The sequence below is a fragment of the Haliaeetus leucocephalus genome, unplaced genomic scaffold (assembly GCF_000737465.1).
Source record: "Haliaeetus leucocephalus isolate CR32 unplaced genomic scaffold, Haliaeetus_leucocephalus-4.0 Scaffold450, whole genome shotgun sequence".
Lineage (NCBI taxonomy): Eukaryota > Metazoa > Chordata > Aves > Accipitriformes > Accipitridae > Haliaeetus > Haliaeetus leucocephalus.
The window spans coordinates 17,755,722-17,776,985 of NW_010972886.1; the positions used below are offsets into that span (position 1 = coordinate 17,755,722).

Sequence of the window (21,264 nt, forward strand, 5' to 3'; positions counted from 1 at the left end):
TGTTGTTATGTAAAATACAGTATCCCTGCAGTAACCTGCACTATGCAAGGATCCCATATCATTGTTGACATTATGTTGTATTAGCACTTTTGCCCATTTTATCCTTATTCATTCCATTTTATCATTGCAAACAGTATATCAAAGCTTCTAACATATATATTACATATCACTGCAGCGCAAGCATGGCGATTATACCTAATAAAATTAGTTTTAAGAACCATACTGAACTGAAAGAAGTCTCCGACTTACAACACTTCTCATTCATTGAGCTGATTGCATGTCATAACATGGATGATCTTGTGTTTATATCTTCCAGTATTCAATACGCTTCAATGCTTAGAAAACTGTCAAACACTTTGCAATACAAAATAAGAACAGAAGCAAATACATTGACCATGCTGATCATTTGCTTTCATTTGCATCCCAGCCATGAATGACCTGGTGCAGTCCATGGTCCTAGCAGGAGGACAATGGACAGGTAGTTCTGAGCATCTGGAGGGTCCTGATGATATATCTACGGGTAAAAGGAGGAAAGAATTGGGAGCTATGGCCTTCTCTACTACAGCCATCAACTTTGCAACTGTCAACTCTTCTACAGGCTTCAGATCCAAGCAGTTGCTAAATAATAAAGGTATAGGTAGAAGCTTTTTGCACCGTGATGTGACTATGTGTAACAACAATTTCATGTAAATAATTGGTTTTACTTACTTTTTAAGTTTTTCAGAAAAAAGCAACCTTAATAATTGAGTTGCAGTGCTAAGATACTGAATAGGTTTAATAACTGCCGTATTTTTCCTACAGAATGTTACCTAAGTAAAAATGGATTGGTTTGAAAAATTTTTTAGTGTATTTTACAGATGATAAATATTTTAATAATCTTTTCATTTTATTTTATTTTATTTTACATCTTCTTTTATGTCTCTGGGTACAGATACTACATCCTTTGAAGATGTAAGCCCACAAGGTATTAGTGATGATTCTAGTACAGGATCAAGAGTTCATGGTAAGATGTAAACTTTAATTAAATGAATTAAGGATATATTATGTGAATGTTAATGAAGTTTGCAAAAAAAAGTGAATGGCATTGTTACAAGTGAGCATGCTTTCTGTGAATGCGTATCTCTTGAATGTATAGTATCATTTCTTCAGATTATTCTTTTCTTTCTTAACTACTATATCAGATAGATGTTCTATATATCTAATAGAAAGTATCTATGAAGTGCATCTGAACAGGATCAAAGCATTTTCCCTTTTAAGAATTTATTTGGTGTTAATAGTAAAATAAAAGAAGTTATAATTTTAATCCTAAAAGAACTAAATCTAAATCTGGCCTGATTTTACAATGTTTATTGTTCAGCAAAACCTAAATTTGTCATGTACTGTATCTTATAAAATCATTATGTGTTCCTTCAAGCAAAGCTATGAAGTGAAAGCTATAATAGATTATTTAGAAGTGAAGTTTTAACTCTAGTACAAACACTTACAATTAGTATGAGCAACAAACATTTTTGAAGATAACAGTGCATTTCCCTTGTATTGGATAGGAGTACAGGACATTATCTGTGCAGATGCTCTTGCTCCTCCTGTTCGTGGCATTTCAACAATGTGCAAGGTTCCTTGTCAAATCTGTTGTAAGTGACCTAATCACGAGCAGCTTTCTGCATGCCCATCCTTTCATCTGTAAAATCCTGGTTTCCTACTAACCAATCAGTTTCAATTCTAAATGTACACTATTTCTCTCTTCCTCTCCCTTGTACCTTACTATTCCTGTAGTGCCCTTTTCTAAAGTGTCCTCTTGGACTGCCTGGAAATCCCTTCGCTTTCTGATCTGTAAGAAACCACTTTGTTGACAAATGGGCATGCTCAGCCTGTGAACTAGTGCATGATTCCTGCCTCTGAGCATTCTGTGATCAGAATGTAAAGGTACCGTGTCATCTGCTAAAATTTTGTTCATCATGGTGTCTCCTAATTTTCCATTTAGCTTCCAGACCAGCCAGCCTTGATAGTGGCAGAACATCCACTAGCAATAGCAATAACAATGCTTCAATCCATGAAGTCAAAGGTATGCTGTAGGTGAATTTACATACGTGCTTCATTTCCATTTCTCTAAGATCATCTACATAGGGTAAAGAAAACCCAAACCCAAACAAAACCAAACAAAAAAAACCCAGAAAAATTCCCACAACACACCACAGCATGTTTTTCCTTAAGAAAGGATACAGGTATTAATAGAACTTACGTTTTTAATAAATATTAGAAGGGTGATATTAGTATATAAGTTTCAAACTATTTTAAACCAAACCTAACCCAAGTAACAACGTTACAAAATAAGAATTCCCCCCAAATTACTTTAAAATCACTTATTTTTAAGCAGAGAAGTTGCTCCATTTTTTTCTCCTAGCATCCTGCTATGTGTGCACTGCTGCTGTAAAGCTGTATAGTGTACAGCACAAACCAGAGAAAATGGCATATGTAATACTGTCCTGTAAACTTTTATATTTTATTCTTAAAAGATGAGTAACGTTCCTGGTTTTAACAATATTCTCTAAATTTCTTATATTATCAGCCTTGATATATTTTTGTTTATAATGGCTGTTCTAGCGGGACATCATTGTACATACTAGACTAGAACGCTGCCAACTCAAGACTTCATTTGATATTCATGGCTTGCATTTATTAAACAGTATCTCTTTGTTTGGAAATTCAGAGATGAATGCTAGCTTAAGATTTTTATTAGTTTATTTTCTGTCTGTTTCATTAATCCCTTCTATAAAAGATTCTTTGAGGTAGTCCTTGCCCCAGTTTCCATACAGTATTAGAAATTTCTGCTGTAAACAATTTATCTTTCTTTAAACATAAGTTCATTTCTTAGGAGTAACTTGAAGTAGGAAATACTTGATTATTAATCAGTATTTTTTAAGCAATTCACAATTATTGAAAAATAAAAAGAATTGGTGTTGTGGAATTTACTTTGCATTTAATGCTATATGCTTCCTTCAGGTCACAGTTGTAATAAACTAGAAGTAATGGCAGAAACTATTGGAGAAGCAGCATTCCTGAATAGTTCTTGTTGAAGAACTATGTTGAAGAAAATATTTTCTTTCCATTCTGTCCTTTGTATTTCATTTAATGTAAAACTCATTAATAGTATATTAGAGTGTGTGCCTCACAGTGATGCTGAACAAGAGTGGAGGCATATCTTTAGCCTCTTGGAGTATAGTATTATGTAGATGGAGGCCCATCGGGGGGGGGGGAGGTGTGTTTGTTTTTTTCAAAAAAATCATGTCACGTTTAAAGAGCTTTAAGAGGTAAGTCAGGGGAGTATAATTGTATTAATATATTTGATTTGAATAAAAAAGGACAATGGGATTTTTTAGTATTTTAAATAGAATTATTGTTAACTGAATCTGATAATGTTCCAGATTTGAGTAAGGTTATACTGTTTAACAGCTTTCATATATTTTTCTTACGGAAATACTTAATACCACTTACCCCAAAAGCAGGTGCAGTTAACAGTCAAAGCAGGCCTCAAAGTCACAGCAGCGGAGAATTTAGTCTGCTACATGAACATGAGGCTTGGTCTAGCAGCAGCAGCAGTCCTATTCAGTATTTGAAAGGTCATACAAGGTCTAGTCCTGTGCTCCAGCAAAGAACGCCTGAAACACTGGATAGTCATGGAAAACAGATCAAAACCGGTTCTCCTGGAAGTGAAGTTGTTACCCTGCAACAGTTTTTAGAAGAAAGCAACAAAAGTACCTCAAGCGAGGTTAGTTTAAAAAACATTTTAACTACGTATTATCCCATATATGGGCACAGAATTAATAGAAGACTTATAGTGAGTAGAATTGCTTTAAAACTTTGTGGAGATATTGGTTACACCTGCATTAAGAAGTAGTGTGGACTGTATCCTGATAAACTAGTCTTGCTGTATTACACACAAAATCATTTGGAATTTCGCAGCTTGACCCTTTCTGGGTTACTGAATTAGGTAAGGAAGTTGATCTCTACTGCACAAAGTTGTCCTGTGTACTGATGCATGGTACACTCATCAGAGTTCAAATAGAAGGCCATGAACTCAAAGTAGGTTTACTTTTCTTCTTCCAGTTCAGCTCTTGTCTTCAGTAGGAGCTGTTGTTAGATCTGTCTTACATCAACAGGAAGGAAGACGCTTTACTTCATTCCCTGAGGAGAGACTCTTGTCTGCTTCAGTTTAGTCTTTTTAACTCTACTGAGCAAAAAAAAATTACCTTGGAGCTCACGGAAATCTGAGAGGAGTAAGACAAAGAGAATGTTTCTGTAAATCAGTGGCAGTTTGTTAAAAGCCCAAAATCACCTTGTCTCTGCTAGTATTCCAATTTCTTCATCACTAGTTCTTGAGTAGATCTGTCCAAAACCTGGAAGTGCTCTAGGATAAAGCAAGCCCGTTACTGTGACTAGGTCTATCAAGAGTAAGGATCAGACTCCATCTATTTTTAATGACACAATTGAAATTGAAAAATATACATTCACAGCTGAATTGATTGGGGGTACTCTGTGACTTGAGTCTGGACTAAATTTCCAGGGTTTTTGTTAGATACTTAAAATTATATCTCACCTCTGGTCTCTCTGACAAGGATTTTTGTTTTTTAAGCATTAGACAACACTTTTCTGGCAAAAGAAATAAAAGAAACCACCTGAGTCATCAAGTCTAGTCCCCTGCTCTTCATGAATCACAGAATCCCTTTCATAGCATCACAGAATCATTCAGGTTGGAAGGGTATTCAAGAGGTCTCTTTCCAACCTTCTGCCAGAGCATTTCCTTAATGCTCCTGGCTTTATTCTTTCCAAATTGTCTCTTTTACCATTTTGAAAAAGGCTGAAGTCTTTCTCCACTGAGTCTTTGAATAGTATTCACCTAAACTTTTTTTTCTAGCTCTGAAGTCTTTTCTCCAAAAAGAAAAAATCGGGAACTGTGCGGTCCAGATTTAGGCACCAAGGGTGCCTAAAAGTTATGTGCTTTGTATTACTTTCTGAGATTTTTGTCTTTACTATTTGAGTGTATAAAGAATTAAAGCATTTCATTTTAATTTAGGCTGATCCAGATGATCAGTACAAGTTAAAATAATCATCCATATGAAAATACTTAGGAAGTGTTGATGAGCAGTGGCAGAGGGCAAGTGAGCAAGAAGATGAAGTTTTGATTGTCTGATTTGTTGAGTTAATCAGCATTACAGGAACTAACTTCAGATAGTTGTGATCTGTCTGACACCTAGTTTTCAAAGTACTTGCTTGTAAGCTGTACAGAAGAGTCATGAGTATGTACGGTAAATGTTTAATACCACTTTTAGATCTGAGAAATTTAAAAAAAACCAACAAAACTTTTAAGATTTTTTTCATTAATGTCCAGAAAGATTGCTTAAGAAATGTCAAAATTACAATTCGTAAATTTGTAAGATGTTTCATTTTTTTGACAGATGAAATCTATGAGTGAAGAGAATCTTTTAGATGAAGTCATGAAAAGCTTATCTGAATCTGTGGAGCTGACAGGAAAGGAAAAGCTGAGAAAACAGCCGTCTGCCGGTTGTGGTATTGTGAGATCATTAAGTGTAAAAAATACAGTTGATTTCTCAGATGGACGATCCATTAAACCAGAACAGCTTGTAAGGCCTAGCCTTCGTAAAACTGAAGATACCTACTTCACTAGCTCCCCTATAAAATTTACATCAGGCGCTCAAGGAAAGGCCAAATCAGTTAAAGAAAAGATACAAGCAACTGTATCACAGCGACAATCAAGAGATTGCAATCCTTATGCTACCTTACCTCGCGCAAGCAGCGTGATTTCTACGGCAGAAGGAACTACTCGAAGGACAAGCATTCACGATTTTTTATCTAAGGACAGTAGGCAACCTGTATCAGTTGATCCAGCACCATCCACCGCTGACAGAAGTGTTCCATCAACCTCTAGTGAGTACTCAGCACACCAGTTATCCTCTAATTTTTTTCACTGTGTGGCTTACAGAGTAGATTGTGTTCCACAAAGTGATATAGCTAATACAGTTAAACCATGTAATTTAGGATGTAACTCTGATGTGCCTAAGACTTCAAGGATGGAAAGGTCAAATTTTCGTGAGAGAACTTTGCTAAGCACAGGTGTGTTTGATGATAAAGTCAGTATATCTAGTAATGACAGCACAGGATCTTTTACTGTGGCTCAGCCATTTTTGTCCCTTAACACTGAATTAGTTAGTAATATAAGTGGCTTGCCTCAAAGATCTACATCAAAAACAACTGATCAGGCAAATCTGTCAGCATTTAGATCAGTACCAAAAAACCAAGAACAGCCTTCTGCTAATCAGAAATCTGATCAGAGTGACCTCCGGTCAGTTCCAACTAGTGAATTTGTTCCTACCACCTGTGTAAACACTAGTGAGGCTGAATCCCTGCTACTGGTTTCTGAAGATAATAAAACTGTGTGGTATGAGTATGGTTGTGTGTGATAAGGAAGTTGTATTACTAAATATATATATATAGTCTATTATGACATATAGGTGTTCTTCTCAATGTCCACTGGATTCAGAGAAAATTTCACTACAATGAAAAAATAATTTCTTGTTAGATCTGTGGGTCATTGTTTTCTAAGAACAATGGCATGGGGCTCAGTTGTGTACTCTAGCATGTTTGAATGTAAAATTGTAACCTCACCAAAGTTTGCATGAAACATTAATTGCACTGTATATATTTTGCATGCCTTTAAAAGTCTTCATAATACAAGCTATATTTTTATTTCTCACACATTACAAATATTTTGGTTTTTTCCTGTATGTTACTGAATGCATGTTAAAGGAATCGCATGCTGCATTGCCAAAAATGGCACAGTGAACAACATACTTTCCGGTACAAAGACAGTACTTTCCAGTTGTGCTTGTGCTTTCAGATGTGTCAGTAACACATTGGTTATGTATTAGGAGTAAAAATACTCCCCCCCCTTCTTTCAAAAGTGAGATACTAATGAAAAGAAGCATTTAGAGAGAATTCAGTGTCTTACCGTTTTCATTTATGCCATGTCCTGGCATAAATGCACTTTGCACAAGGAACAGGTTATAGCCCAATAATTCAGTGCCTCTAGCTTGCACAATAAATATGAATTACTGTTCATACTTAGTAAAATATTTGAACATTAATAAATACAAAGACCATTCATAATCCTAAACAGAAATGATAATTCTTATGAAGAAGTAATAGTCACATGATATGCAGCACTTGTAATGAAAAAATGACCCTTTCCACCTTTTCCCTTTTGTATGCTTTGTCTTTCCACGTCTGGTGTACAAATGTGGTGAAGTGTATGGTTTTATTAGGAGTCAAATAACAGAGTTATATGAGACTCCTTGTGATGTATGGTAATAAAAACCTGTGTTGATTATGGTGGAAATTCATTTTTTCTTCCTAACAGAAGTAACACTAATATAATAGTAAATAAGATGTGTAACAAAATAACAGAAAAACTGTTAAATTAACACAGTTAAATAAAAGAAAAAATAACAAGTTTGCTTGCAAAATCTTAGGAGTATAGGAATGCTTAAGCTAATAACTCATTAAATCCCAGATGACCAGCTAAAGAGAAATGTTGAAAAGTAATTCCTTAATATGCTACTGTCTTTGCAATTGCTTGAAACTTCTTAATTGTAAATATAAACAGAGTTTAAAATCGTGTCATACTTAAACTACAATTACATGAGGCTTTAGACAGTAGCACTTTATTGCAAGAGGAAATAGTTACTGACAGTTATTGTAGGCCAAAATTGCATACGCTGTAAAAAAACTGAATGAAAATATATCTAGAGGAAAAAATATTTAAAATTGAAAATAACTATTAAAAATAATGAATTGTCATATTATGATTTTTACAGTTTAATTTATTTTGCCAGCAGTTTTGTGGCAGTTATGGTACTGCTGTGTGGGTTGAACTTTAATTCCTTAGTGTTTAACTAGGGAAGGGCAGAAGTGCTGCAAATACCCAGTTCCTCAAGGAAAACCAGCAGACATCCCATATGTTAGTCTATAAGGTCTCCATTTCATACAGGAGAATTGGTGATAAAATGCAGAGATAGCCCTTTCCAGAGCTCCAGCTACATTTCAAGGTGGGGAAAAGGAATGGGAGGAGAAGATTGGATGTTTCAAAGACATTCTGTGGAGGGTAAAATTACTGTTTCAAAATGTAAAGCAGCATCCTTTAACACGTCTGCAGGCATCCATTATTATTGGGCTGATAAATTTCTTGCTTTTCTTCAATGTTGTTCACAGCATGTTCTTAGTTACTGCTGTATTCACTCTAGAATTATCTCACCATTAAAAAAAAAAAAAAAAGCAAATCCAAATCTGAAATACAATCTTAATTTTGCATACATTTACTCTCACACAGCAAGATCATTGTTCTGATCCTGGGTCATGTCATTTGACTTGATTTCTATTAATCTATAGATGTGTTTGAATTGGCTTTGAGATGAACAGTGCTGTTACCTGAAGCGACACGTGCATAATACATTTTGCAAGTTAGGAATTCTAGAGAAAATCTTCTTAGCTCTGAGAGTACTTAATATAAACTCATACTGTTCTACCAGTATCTGTGTTTTTCTTAACTGATTGCAAGCCTGTGTCTTGCAGCGAGGCTGCTTGTTATGATCAGAACAAGGTTCATAGCTAGAGGTAGTATCTTCTATTTAGATCAGATGCTATTGTTCAAGAAATCAGATAAGCTTTCAGGGATGCTATTATCTCGTTTGCCAGCCTTGTCTTGATTAGGTCCTTAGACTGTCACAGCTACAAAAAAATACCAGTATTGTCTCCAGATACATTACGAACTCTCCAGCATGACCACTGAACCCCGACTGGAATCATGAGCAAGGCCAAGGTCTAAAGAGAAATTTTAAAGGTTACCCCTGTAGAGTGAAGCTAAAGCTTGCTATCCAGGCAACAAAATACATTTTATACATTTTTTTTCCAGCCACTGCCCATGGGGCACTTCAGTTTGCGGTTTCATTTCTTTTCACAGCACTAAGCTTTCACGTACAAACCAAATCTGATAGTGAGTATTTATGCCTGATATTTAATGCCTTTTGAGCCTGTGTCTTGCCTTACTCCATTGGGGGGACGGGAGGGGGAGCAGTATTAAAACAGCTTCTCTCTTAAATACAAAGGGCTTCAGAATAACTGAGTGTTAGTGTCTCTGAACACCAGTGTCTCAGATCCTCTGTGGGAGTTCTAGACTAGCCTCATCCAGCTCAAGCTACTATTTTGCATCATTTTACAGATTTGTGATGAATTGCATTTCAGTTCTGAGGATAATAACTTTTGGTGCTCCTATTTGTGCTGCGTTGAGTTCAGCTGCAGTAGCAAAAGCATGCTGCTAAAGATTTTTTTTAATGTCTCTGAATAATAAATTGTCAACATTTCTTTATTGTATATGAAAGAAAAAAATGTTTTCATGTAGAGAAGGATTATTTTTCCTCCACTTTTTGGTCTTTGCACTTTAACAATAACATCATGGATGTCTTTTTTGGTCTGTGCTCAAATAGTGGAAGGATCTGTGAAATTCCTTTCAGATCCAAGCACTACTGCTCCTCAGCCGTTCAAATGGCTGACTGTAAAACACATGGTGCACTCACTCATTCCTTGGACCTTGCTGCCTTTAAAAATTATAAGCTAGGACTTTGCATGGTAACTATAAACATTAAATATATTGCTGCTGGCCAAAAAAGGTTTTATTGTTCAGGCTTAATAATGTCCTTGCAGTTAAAGATTTGCTTGATGCTTTGCTTTAAGTGAATAGTAAATTAAGATACTGCATTTTGCATGTTCAAGCTGTTGCATGCAAAGATAATTTTCTGTTTTGCGGAATTGAATGTGAACATCTCTGTCAATGTGTAGCAGGTAAAAATGCAAGGATGAGTTAAGTTCTCTGCTAGGTTCAGTCAGCCTTAATTACACCTGATTTTTTTTTTTCCCTTTTCATAGACGCAGAAGTTTAGGGTTAGTGTATCTAAAAGTTAAGTATATCTGATTGTGGCTTTGAAAATAATACCTGGTTATTCTAAAAGCTAAGATGAATTTTAATGAGTGTAGCTGAGTAGGTACTTCCAGTGAGTTTCTTCTATCCCTCTCCTCTGTCCTTTTCTCTAAAAAACAAAAAAAAGTGTTTATATATCCTTTTGCTCTACTAATAAGTAGAATGTTTTTAATGCATGAGGGTTTTTTTCATGTCCTGATAAACACAATGAATAACATGAAATGCTTTTCTCTGCAGATGTGGAAGCTATCCCAGAAAGCAGAAATTCAAAAAGCAGGTCTAGGGAGCAACAAAGCTCCTAATTCTATTACCCACTACATGAGATGTGGGCCAAGTGGTGAGTTTCCTGCCCAAAATGTAAATGAGATTAATTTCATTTACAACAAACTAACAGCATTACATATAAGAACAAGTGCACATTGCATTAACCAGATGTAAATACTGCTTGCTTAACTGGCTTCTGTCTTGCTTATTAGTTAAGCCAGAACAGGTTGTATTACAGCAGTTATTTTGCCTGTGTAGGCAGGGAACTTCATCCCATTTAGCCTTTTGCCTGTAAAAATTACGTTTATTTTTATTTTTCAAATCTCTTGGGAGAAGAAACTTCAAAGAAATCACTTTAAGAAGTAATATTGAAGTCAGTTCTTAGAAAGGGACAGATAAATCTAAAAGAATAGTTTAACAGAACATAACAGAGTATTCTATACTACAAGGAAACTGCCTTTTTATAAAAGCTTGTCTTTGGCATTCTGTCCTTCTCTTGACTTCATTAAAACATCTTTGATGCATGCTATTAGTGCTGTTAGTTCTGTTAGTGACTTAACTCTGTATTTTATACTTCTACACTTTAAGCTTTTCTTATGTTCTTTTCTCTTTCTACCTTTCAACTGAACACAGAGAGAAAAGTGTCCTTCAGTATCTCAGTATGAAGCCTTTATATCTGAAGTAACAAGACAGCGACTGTAGGAATCATTAATAAAAATTAAGGGAATTTTTTACATTCTTCGTGACTAGAGCAGGCAAGAAATAAAAACCTACCTACCTTCCTTCCTTCCTTGAATCAAGGAGCTCTACTGGAGTCTACTGCCGAAAATTTGTAGATGGTCTTAGGAATTATTGCACATTGCACTGTTAAGATCTACTGAATAAAGGACAGTTCTCATCTCCCTAAGGACCAAGAATTTTAAGGTCTCAAGAATTACTCCAGGGGAAAAAAAAATACTTCTTTCATCTTCCGTTTATGAAATTAGCCACTGATTTGCTTAAGCTTCTGCTAATAATTAGCCAAAAAAACCAATAACTAGCAGTTTATACTTACTTCTGTAAATCTAAAATAAATGCTGTAGTATTTTGTTGAAATTGACTGTATATACAGATACAAAAACCTCACAGCTTGCTGGCACTTCACTGCCTTATTTGGTTAGCATAATCTGCATGAAATTGCTCTTTAAAAAGTTTATGCTGATTTTTGTTGCATAGTGCAAGAGAAAAATTTGTTTACATACATGGAGAAGTTCAATAACTAACAGAAGTGGGAGTCATGGGATAATCGTATTACATAGAAATTGTTTGTCATTTGTGTTTTTCACATTCCCAAGTTATTCTGCATATATATGTTCAGATGTTTCTGACAGGAAATTGTCAGGTATGATTTTTCGATAACTTTTATTTTAATATAAGGCTGTTTTCAACAAATGGCACTTCCAGGATAAGACTGTCTTACCGTGTTTGTGTATTGACTAATTTTTTTTGTTTGTCTTTTGACATGAGCTGATTGTGGCTTAGGAGGTTTCTTGATGGCAAAACGAAATGTAAATAATATCATATGCATTTTACAATCAGTTCCCCTTAAGGTTATCTTTTACTAGTAAGATACATTTTGTTCATTACTGATTTATATTAAAGTCAACAAATGTTATCGGTACATTCAGTGGTTGCATACATTTGTTGTCTTGAAAGCATTTGCAGAGAGCTCAAAGGAAGTGTACGTGAACTTCTAAGCAGATCCAAAATGAGTTACCATAATTACGTTTTATTACAAACCAGTAAGCACATTCAGATTCCTGTTCTAAAGGGTTAAGTTAATGGTGTAACCTCCTAGTGTCCTGTCTTCCAACAGGCGTGTACATAACTTCACCTACAGCTATCTCCATTCACATAAGTAAAGGTAAGCGTGACATAACTTGCAGAAGTAGGGTTGCAGACTACCTGTAAATTGATGGCGCTGCTGCTTAGACTCTGTGGTAGAGCCACCACAACTTCAACTTCATAAAAGCTTGATTCTTGAGGCTTACAGGTTTTATCATTTGTGAAGTCTCAAGCAATCAGGGACAGCTGGAACAGAATCGTCTTTCACTGGAGAGAGAATGCAGTTCAGCAGATTCAAAAGCCTACTGGCAAGTCATTTTTTTATTTCCCTGAAAGTTTGTCAAAAAGGGGAAAAAAGAGGAAAGTTCAATAAGCTTTAGAAGGGGAAATTTTCTGGTTTTTTTTTTTCTTAAAATGACTTCCTTCTGAAATACTTTTTATGATAAAATGTGCTAAAAGATCTAGATCTAAACAGAATATTTTGGTTATACAATATAAATATTTGGTTCAGCCTGGGATTGTTTTCACAGAGACTTTAAACATTTTTTGTTTTTTCTCTTAAGTGAAAATACAACCAATTTTGCAGCTTTCCAACATCCAGGATTTCCATTCTTCCTCTGAAGACGTTTCTGGTATTTCATTAAAATCATTGGTTTATTTTCATTACCAGCTCACACTAGCATCCATTTCTGGTCCCTTATTCTCAGTGTCAAGATTTTCACTGATTTCAGTGGAAGCATGGTGAGTTTTGCAGAGCATCAACATATATTAGCAATCCCAGGCGTGTTCTGAAGCCCAGAGCAATCCTGAAATGCAGCTCCACAATAATTTTGTAGGCAGCCAGAGCTCAGTTTGCATTTGGAATATTTTCCCACGTTGTAACTGACACTGTGACATTTTTGAGAAGGATTTGGGGCATTCCAAGCCATGCAATGACAGCTACGAGATGTCACCAGAGGGGTGGGTGGGATGGATGGCAGTGGCTGGAAGACGTGCAGTATGTCAGGGCCTGTATACCTGTACACAGGTAATCTGTGTGTTCCCATACGCACTCAAAGCTCAGGGCACAGCTGAGTTTCTGCCCCAATACCAAGCAGGACAGACAGAGCCCTGGTGTGCCCGGGAGGAAGAGTACTCTAAGTACAGTAAGAATCTGGTGTCAAGCCTGGTTTCTGTGCCATTCCTGTACTGCAGCATAGGCAGAGCCATAGAGACTGAAGGAAGAGTTGCCTTTATAGAATTTCATAGGCAAAGATAGAAAGTCTGGGATGCCGGTAGCCATTACCAAAGGCATAGCTGTTATGAGAGAGAATTGAAATACCATAAATGTTAGGAAAGTATCTCCAATTCTAAATTACAGTATTTTCAAGCTCCTTTCAGGGCCTGATTGTGACAGGATTCTCTGAGCTCTCTTGACAACAGAGGACTGATGCATTTCAAACTATTGAACTCTAACCATTCGGTAGCGTTACTATTTTTAGAAGAACATGTGTGTCTTGAATTAACAGATTCAAACTGTAGTGCCAAATGCTGTCTGTATTCACAGAATCCAAACCACTGTGTGTGTGTGTGTGTAGGTAGATTCTCCGAGACGCTGGGAATTAGGCAAGAGTGGCATGGCATATTGCCACGACTGCACGGCACGCGCTTCTCTATGAGGAGCGTTGCTGGGCACTCATAATCTGCCCGCACTGCACGTGGCTGTGTCTTTTTTTGTTACATGGGCATCTCCTGATGTTTCATTTATTGGCTCAGCTCTCTTCTGTATTCATTAAGTTGTCCAAGATTACCTGTCGCAACACTTGCTTTTTGCAAATTATTACACCTTCTTAAAGCATTCGTGCAATCACAGCCAGGGTGTAGTCACAAACTTTGCAATTACTATTTGATTGATAATGTGTATTAGAAATGAACCCCCCTCATCCAAAAACCTCTGCAAAGTTTCCTCATACGAGAGAATCGGCAAGAGTTTGGGGGCAGATTTCATCCTGCTAGGGCAGAGGCTAGCGTAGGATGGGCTTGTGTGCCCGAGTACTGGCTAGTGCCTGTCTGTGCCGTTGTAAGGAGGTTTCAACCCACTTTGTATCGGTACAGAGGCCAGAGTGGGATTTGGGGTTGTATTTGCTAAATTAGCCAAAAGCAGCACCGGGGATATGTTTGCATTTAAAAGATCAGAATTCACTTCTCCCAGCACTTTGTTTTGCAAAGAAGTTTCAGAGCAGAAGAGCAGTCAGGAGGTTCACCGTGCTCTGACGATTTTTAAATTATTTTCTTTTTTCTTTCTTGATCTTTCCAGTCTGTGCCCTTAAAATTAAAATAAAATAAAAATGAAAGTTTAATCTGGGGGCTGCTTCAGATTTTCTGAAACACAAACTCCCAGGAGAAGAACATGGCAGCTGTTGGACAGCATACAAGAGTACACACACAGCTTTTTACCACTAGAGTTGCCAAATCTGTCACTGTTAGTTCAAGATTACAAAAGAGGTTGTAGTAATTTTTATTTACTTTTCTGATAGTCTGCTGAGGATTTAGTTAACATTCCCAACACATATTATTTCTAAACTTTTTCCAAGGCATGATGCAGCCTCAACAAAGGAGCTCATGTATGATTTTTAGAGTTAGATGATAATGTATATGTAAATAATGCTTTGATATTAATAAAACTGCCTTAAAGGAATGTACCTAGGTGTGAAACAAAACTTTAAAAGCTCTTATTTAAAACTGTAATTTCCTTTACGTATTGATTTTTTTAATGTTTGCCATTGTATACATTTATTAATGATGTTATTAAAATGCCAAACCAAATAATTTTTATTCTTATTTTGTGTGTACATTTATACACACTTTTTCTGGAAACTGATGTTACTGGAAGGATATTGGTGTTAAGTAATGGCGCTGTGGTCAGTTGGTGATGTGTTCAGTGAGTATTTCTTCCGGAAGGAAACCGGTAAAACTAGCGGAATTTTTCTGGATGGTGTGTAGTTTCGTGTTGTTTATTTGTGTAGACCTGTGTAGCTTTTAACTATAGACTATTTTGATAGTATTTAAAAAAAAAAAAGACACTAATTTCATAAGTAAATACAAAAATAAATCCTTATAGATTTGTCAAGTGTAGTATTTGAAACTTTGATTTTGCTTGGTCATTATTTTTGCTGAGACAAGTCTCAATCTCTTCTGATGACAAAGGTAGTTAAATTTTAGGTAGTACAGATTTTAAGATTTGTGAAGTATAGTAAACTGCTATTGTGCACATGTCTTTAAAACAGTTTCTCACACTTAAGCTTTCTGGATTTACAAACCTTCACAAGTCAAATTTAGTATTTTTTTTGAAGTGGTAAAGAATTTTGGGGTACTACAAAGAAGAAACCTTAAAGGGCCAGGAGAGTGAGTGGCAGGCAGAGGGTAAGATAAATTTTACTTTTAAAGACACATAAGACTGTATCTTAATATCTAGCTAATTTAGCAACGCATTTGTTGGTCCAGAGTTCATTAACCAATCCAATATTCCCAAATACCAGATGTCCCTTTCAGTCTTTTGTTTGACAGCAAATATAAAATCACATGCGTCTGGACATCTTTCTAGTGACTCTTCTATAGCTTCAGCACTCTTAGGTCGCTTCTTTCCCATTTGAGATGACTGCCATGATAGATGGGGCTGGTTTGTGTCTTTCTAAGGTGGAAGGGAGAATTTAAACTGCTGTGTCATCAAGTATTCTGTTGTTAAGTTCACACCTCTGAGAACAGCTGCCAAATCCTTCAGAAATTAAGGAAACCATGTTAAGGATGTTGGTGAAGTAACTTGCCTTGTCCTAGAAGATGCTTTTTCTTACTCAGTTAATGGTAGTTATTCATTCTATAGAATTAAACATTTCACTTTCTTACGGGGGGAAAAACAATCCAACACACAAATGTTGATGTTCTCATAGAAGTGTCTTGGCCATCTAGAATGAGACCGAGTCAGATGGGCTGATTTTTGCCTTGTGTTTCTTTTGAAGTGTTTCCCTTTGTCGTTGTTAGTAATTGCATCCTTTAGCATGATGCAGCAGCAAATAGTCATCCAAGATCGCAAGTCCTTTTACGTGTGTTTTCTTCACTCTTCTGTATTCTTTATTTCTGTTCTGTCTCAACTTGTGTTCACACTACTGCTTGCCTTTAGGTGTGGCTTGTATGTGACATTTTTGTTAGGCTGTGTTCAAAAGCCCCTTTCCCCCCCATCATCTTCAGATTTTGCCCCTGGTGTTCACTACTCCCCGTCTTTGGGTTTTGTGGGGGTACAGTGTGTTTATGGGACTTTAAGGAGTTTCTGCTGCTTCTGTCTTCAACACATGATCTGTCTGGAGGGCATTTTATTCATTTATGCGGGAGAGAGGAGGAGAAAGGATTAGATTAGAACTTTAATGTTGAGAATGTACTGGTCTTGTTCTTGCGACAGTAGATACTCTTCCATACTAAATATATATCATCTAGTGAAAGCCAAATCAGCCTCCCATCAGCCTCTTAAACGCACTGATGTTTGTACATGCAGTCCCCTTCTCCTGAATGGAGAAGCTCAAGTACAGCTACTTGCTGTACCATTCTTCCCACTCCTGTAGGTGCTGGTTAAGGGTACGGTGGAGCAGAGAAGATGCATGTCCTCCATGGGTTTGTGAATCTGTAGAAAAGGCGCACAAAAGTTAATACAGTTCTGGGTTGTATTGGCTTTCCTCCCAGGTGCCACCAGGACAATACTCCACCTGGTCAGGAACCCCCACTAACATTCCTCCTTGGAGCACTCCTGCCAGGAGGCAGGCTGGTAGTGGGTCACACCCCCGCCCCTGCCTGCTCTCGGGGGGCTCCCTCCTGCTCTGCTGTTTCTGGAGAGGCACGAGAAAGGGGTGAGGCACATTCCTGTCTTCATGGGGCGATCACCAGAAGACTTCATCATTTCCCAAGGGGAGGATGCTGTGAAAATGCAACTAAAAACATAGACAATCAAATGCGTTTTCTGTAGTGTAGGTGAGTTGTTTTTTATTAGGTAAAAATAATAAAAAGCAATGTGTAGTAGCAGATAAATGGGTACAGGTACACAATTGAGACATCTCCATCCTGTGTGTACTGACAAGTATTTTAGAACTTTTAAGTTATTTGTTACTTCCTAATGATGTTAAGTTTAAACCTTCAAGGCCAGTACCAGGCACAGAAAGTTCCAGTTTTAATCATTTTATCAATAAACAGTGTAACATTATTTAAATAACACCTCTACTTACTGGTTACTTAGTGGTAGATTGCAAACATGTCTTTTTAGGAGTATTCTGTTAAACTTCTAACAACCTGAAGACAGTATTTTTTCCTCACCAGATTATACAATATAAACTTACACAATTGAAAAAAATAAAAAAGGAGTAAGCCTGGGTTTTTTTTCAGATTTTATTTGTAATGAGACTTTCATCAGTTTTGCTCTACAAAATCTATGCCTAGTAATAGAAAAGCGAGCTTCATCTACTTCGTATCTTCGTCAAACTGTATGATGATGGGATCATGGCCTGTCGATCTCACAAACTTCAAAAAGTCATTGGGGCTTAAGCCCATGGTTGCAGAATTTGTCATTGGATGGAAATACACCTTTTCATGGCCGCCCTGCAGAAAGCCAGCATCCAGCACAAACCTCACGTCTCCCTGGTCACAGAAGAGGGCTAGAGGTGTTGCACAGCCCTGGCCCACTTTCAGCTTTTCCAGCATGGCGTTTTCATCAGCAAATCTTAGGTTTCCACTTCCAACACCCAGTTTTTTAGCAAGATCATTTAAATTGACTTGCCTGTTGTGCAGAACAGTCACCAGCCAGAACCCTTTCTTCTTTTTGTCTTTAAGAAAAAGGTTTTTACTGTGACCTCCCTTCATGTGTTGGACATGGGGCATCATTTCTTCAACAGTGAACACCTGGAAAATACAATCCGTGTTGTGCGAGACTCTGTATCCCATAAGACTTTTAGTTGCGTACTGGCAGGTTATCTTTTGTTAAATACTTAGAAAATACTGAATGTTACACTCAGCCTAAAAGCTGTACCCTTTTATGAAGAGATTTTAAAAACATGAATAAAATGTGACATACTGTTCCTGCACACTGTCTGAATCATCTCTGTCTGATGTATACAGCAAAAGTATCACACTTGAAAAAGGCAGGCCTGACAGCATTCCTTTTTGCAGCTCCACCACAGACAGGCTGGAAAGACGTGGTGCGTGCACTTTTAACTGGAGTGAGAAAAAGTTTGGAAAGCATCCTACAGGCTGGTGGCTTTGTGGTGAAAAAGTGAATGGGCCGCAGCTCCTGGAACTGGAGGGGAACTGGAGGGCAAAAGGGGATCTGGGGGACAGAAACGTGGAGGGGACGCAACTCGACGTCTGTGCTCGGAATTGCCCAAAAAAACCCCAAATGTTGCCTGCCAGGCCCAGGCCCTGTAGGTCCATTTGGTGAGACATTCCATATTGATAACTAATCATCCTAAAAAATCGCGCATAGGGCACAAAACTTCCGTGTAACCTGCTCTATCCTGTTGGCGCGTAGACTTTTATTGCCGGATTTAAAAAAGATCCGGAGGGTGCCGAGAGGCAGCGCGGCGGGCCGCTGCCGGCCCAGCCCCCTCGGAAGGGGCCGGGACAGCGCCAAGGCCCGCAGGGAGAGACGGCGGTGGCGGCCCTTACCTGGGGGTGCTCGGCGGTGACCGTGGCGATCCCCAAGTCCCGCAGCCGCTGCGCCAGCGACTCCCGCAGCTCCGGCGCCGCCGCCATCGCCGTCCCGCTCCGCCGGGGCCAGGCGGGACGGGCGGGAAAGCCGCCCCCTCCGCCCCTCCCGTCGGGCAGCGCCCTGTCGAGCGGCGCCTGCCGTGGCGTTGAAATGGCGTCCTGCCTCTCACACGGCAGCCCGCCGTCCCTGCCGGCCCCGGGAAGGCTGCAGTAGAGCCAGGCCGCTGAACGAGGTCCGTCAGCAGCTTCTGAGCTCGAAGTGAGCTGTAAAGAGAATACTTTTGCAGTAAGTTTTCATAAGGCAAAAAAAACCCCGAAGCTTCAGAGCTGGGTATAACAGCTGAACGCATTATTGCTGTAACATGTCTAATGTGGAAGTTGTTTTGGGGTTTTTGTTCTAATTTAGAGCTGAAGTGTGCGAGCACGGAGCGCACTACAAAAAATTAGCAGTCTTGGCCATCGGGTCAAGCTGAAAGCCGGGCAATAGGAGCCAGTTGCTGAGGCCCCTGCCTTAAAGCCAAACATGGGAACGGGGTGCCCAGAGAGGCTCCAAAGTCTCCGTCTGTGGAGATCCTCCAAACCCCATGGGACATGATCCCAGGCAGCCTGCTCGCTGTCTACTGACCCTGCTTGAGCCAGGGATTGAGACCATCTCCAGAGTGGCCTTCCCACCTCTGCAGTTCCGTGGTCCTGTGACACACCAGAGACCAGAGCTTGCTGTCTCCTTAGGGGCAGAAAAATCCAGCTGTCCCTCCCGTCTTGCCGCTCCATGAGCCTCCTGCCATCCTCCTTCAGCCTCACCTAGCTGGAGAACAAAGCTCTCCATAACACTTTTCCGTATGACTCCCTGTACCTCCCCTCCCATGCAGTTCACGTCCAGTGTGAGCTCTATTTGTTTCAAATACTGGTTTCAAAATAGGTATTTCTCTCAGACATATACGTATTAAATTTTTTGTACCTGTGTTTATTCTAATTTCAGATGCTAGCTTGTTGCCTATGTACAGTTTTGCTGAAAATGTTGCTGTTAAGTAAGGAAGTTGAGAAAAATTCAAAGCCAGAAAAATCAGACTCAGGTAAGCTACTCAGTTAAAGCTACACACTAAAAATCAGAACTGCATAATCAAATGTGTTTTTTTAAAGGCAACCAATAATAATCAAGAATTGCAACTAAGGGACAAAGCCAAGCATTAACAGCCACATAGTTAAGCGGAAAGTATTTCTGCAACCCAAACCATCATCCTGACCTATGACATTAGGAAATTATTTGTTTTCAGTTTGCCCTTCAGAAAAACAGGCAATCTGTAATAAAGCTTTAAATTAAAACAGTATGAGTCTGTGGTTAAGAGACATGTGGATAAAATGTGATCCCACGCTAATTCCCAGAGCCTTACAGCAGCACACAGAAAGATTTCCAGGCAGCATCCAACGGAAGATCAACTCAAAAAGCAGATTTGCAGTAAACTCTGATGACTGTTCTGCATGCTAAATTTATCTTTCAAATAAAACGTTTTTCAGGTCAATCCCAGACTCACCGGACAGTCCCATCGCACGAAGGACGCATTGCCCTCAGCATGCGGGCCAGCAGCTCTGTGGTGTCTGTGTGCTTGCACCGTCTTTCTGCCTGACTTGTCTCCCTGTGCAGGAACACAGACTGCATTTAATGCCCTTTACACAACCTTTGATATTTAAGCTTTTTTTACTGTGATTTATGTGAGATTATTTTTCCCATTTTACCTCTGGAGAAACACTCGAGGGCCCTGTGCATTATAAGGTATCAGCAGCTGGCACATTCATAAGCAGATGGTGCCTTTGAAATACAGGATGCTTTTTTTTTGTCAGTGCTCGGCATAAATGACCGAATACTTGCTGAAGCAAGATACTGAGGGCAGCAAAACACGTAGCTACCACCCATTGCAAGCATGCAGAAAACCACCTGTGTGAAGTGCCGCAAGTCCCGCATTACGGGCAAAGCCTGTCAAACACACAGCTCAAACATAGGTGGAGGAAATGACGGTTATGACTCATAACATGCCGTTTGCAGCCACCTGGTGGAGGTGGCCCTAGAAGCAGTGCTGTCCCAAGCGGACCCCAAGGCTAAAGGATGTCATAGGATGTAACCTGGGATTATCTCTGGGTTTTACAAAAGGCATTAGCGAGGGAACATTAAGGATTTTTCAAAAACCACTTACAGAGCTTCTTCTTAGTTTTTTGTTTTTTTTTTTCCCTAGTCTACTAAGTGATATTATTTTCCAGATGCCAAATTAGGGAGAACTTTCAAAAAAATCAGCCACGTTAAAGCTTTAGACTGAAGGTGGGCAGGAGGACATTGCAAAGAAAAGCGACCATCTCCTGGCAGGCAGGAGAAAACCAAATTTAAGTGTGTGTGTATATATATATGTGTGTATATATAT

General features: G+C 38.5%; 2 protein-coding genes across 2 annotated transcripts in view; one reads left to right on the forward strand and one right to left on the reverse strand.

Moving 5' to 3' along the window:
• The window catches only part of CCDC88A (coiled-coil domain containing 88A), an 81,982-nt gene extending 70,719 nt beyond the window's left edge, over positions 1-11,263 (forward strand). Inside the window, 7 exon segments of the mRNA XM_010574861.1 lie at positions 428-631; positions 932-1,003; positions 1,982-2,062; positions 3,501-3,766; positions 5,454-5,943; positions 10,283-10,382; positions 10,943-11,263. Coding sequence (XP_010573163.1) covers positions 428-631; positions 932-1,003; positions 1,982-2,062; positions 3,501-3,766; positions 5,454-5,943; positions 10,283-10,347 — 1,178 coding nt within the window. The 3' untranslated portion in view covers positions 10,348-10,382; positions 10,943-11,263.
• Positions 11,264-17,526: 6,263 nt separating this feature from the next.
• On the reverse strand, positions 17,527-18,898 carry LOC104836331 (prolyl-tRNA synthetase associated domain-containing protein 1-like). Its single transcript, XM_010574863.1, has 2 exons — positions 18,812-18,898; positions 17,527-18,049 (listed from the first exon to the last, which is right to left on the reverse strand). Exons 1-2 carry the CDS (start codon positions 18,896-18,898, stop codon positions 17,612-17,614), a joined length of 525 nt encoding a protein of 174 aa, XP_010573165.1. The 3' UTR covers positions 17,527-17,611.
• Between the last annotated feature and the right edge of the window lie 2,366 nt (positions 18,899-21,264).

Bases quoted from the DNA above. Each gene is read 5' to 3' on its own strand.
- LOC104836331 (XM_010574863.1), bottom strand. From the start codon at position 18,898: ATGGCGGCGGCGCCGGAGCTGCGGGAGTCGCTGGCGCAGCGGCTGCGG. The intron at 18,050-18,811 runs GTAAGGGCCGCC...TGTATTTTCCAG, and splicing joins TCACCGCCGAGCACCCCCAG to GTGTTCACTGTTGAAGAAAT.